The sequence below is a fragment of the Penaeus monodon genome, chromosome 29, assembly GCF_015228065.2.
Source record: "Penaeus monodon isolate SGIC_2016 chromosome 29, NSTDA_Pmon_1, whole genome shotgun sequence".
Taxonomy (NCBI): domain Eukaryota; kingdom Metazoa; phylum Arthropoda; class Malacostraca; order Decapoda; family Penaeidae; genus Penaeus; species Penaeus monodon.
In genome coordinates this window covers 24988242-24988468 of record NC_051414.1, presented here as the reverse complement: position 1 = coordinate 24988468, position 227 = coordinate 24988242, and the positions used below count along the sequence as shown (strand labels likewise).

At 35.7% G+C, this 227-nt stretch overlaps 1 protein-coding gene across 1 annotated transcript in view; it reads left to right on the top strand.

The window, feature by feature from the left end:
* Nucleotides 1-227, top strand: part of LOC119592064 (nucleosome assembly protein 1-like 1) — a gene marked incomplete in the record, with an annotated part of 11105 nt that overhangs the window by 2352 nt on the left and 8526 nt on the right. Inside the window, 1 exon segment of the mRNA XM_037940873.1 lies at nucleotides 167-227. Within this exon segment, the coding sequence (XP_037796801.1) occupies nucleotides 189-227 (39 nt within the window).

Here is a 227-nt window from a genome sequence, read left to right as displayed (position 1 = left end):
AAGGTGATAATATTTAATACTTGAAGCAGCCCTACTAATAGTATATAGTAATTTGGAGGAGCACAAGTGAAATATCCTAAATTATGTTAATGTATCTTCAAGTATCTGAAGATAAGCTATGCTCCTGATAAGAATGTTGATGAATAATTCTGTGTTTATCTTTCAGCATTTGACCAAGCAGATTAACAATGGCTGACCCGGAGAAGGCAGTAGCAACATCAGCCACC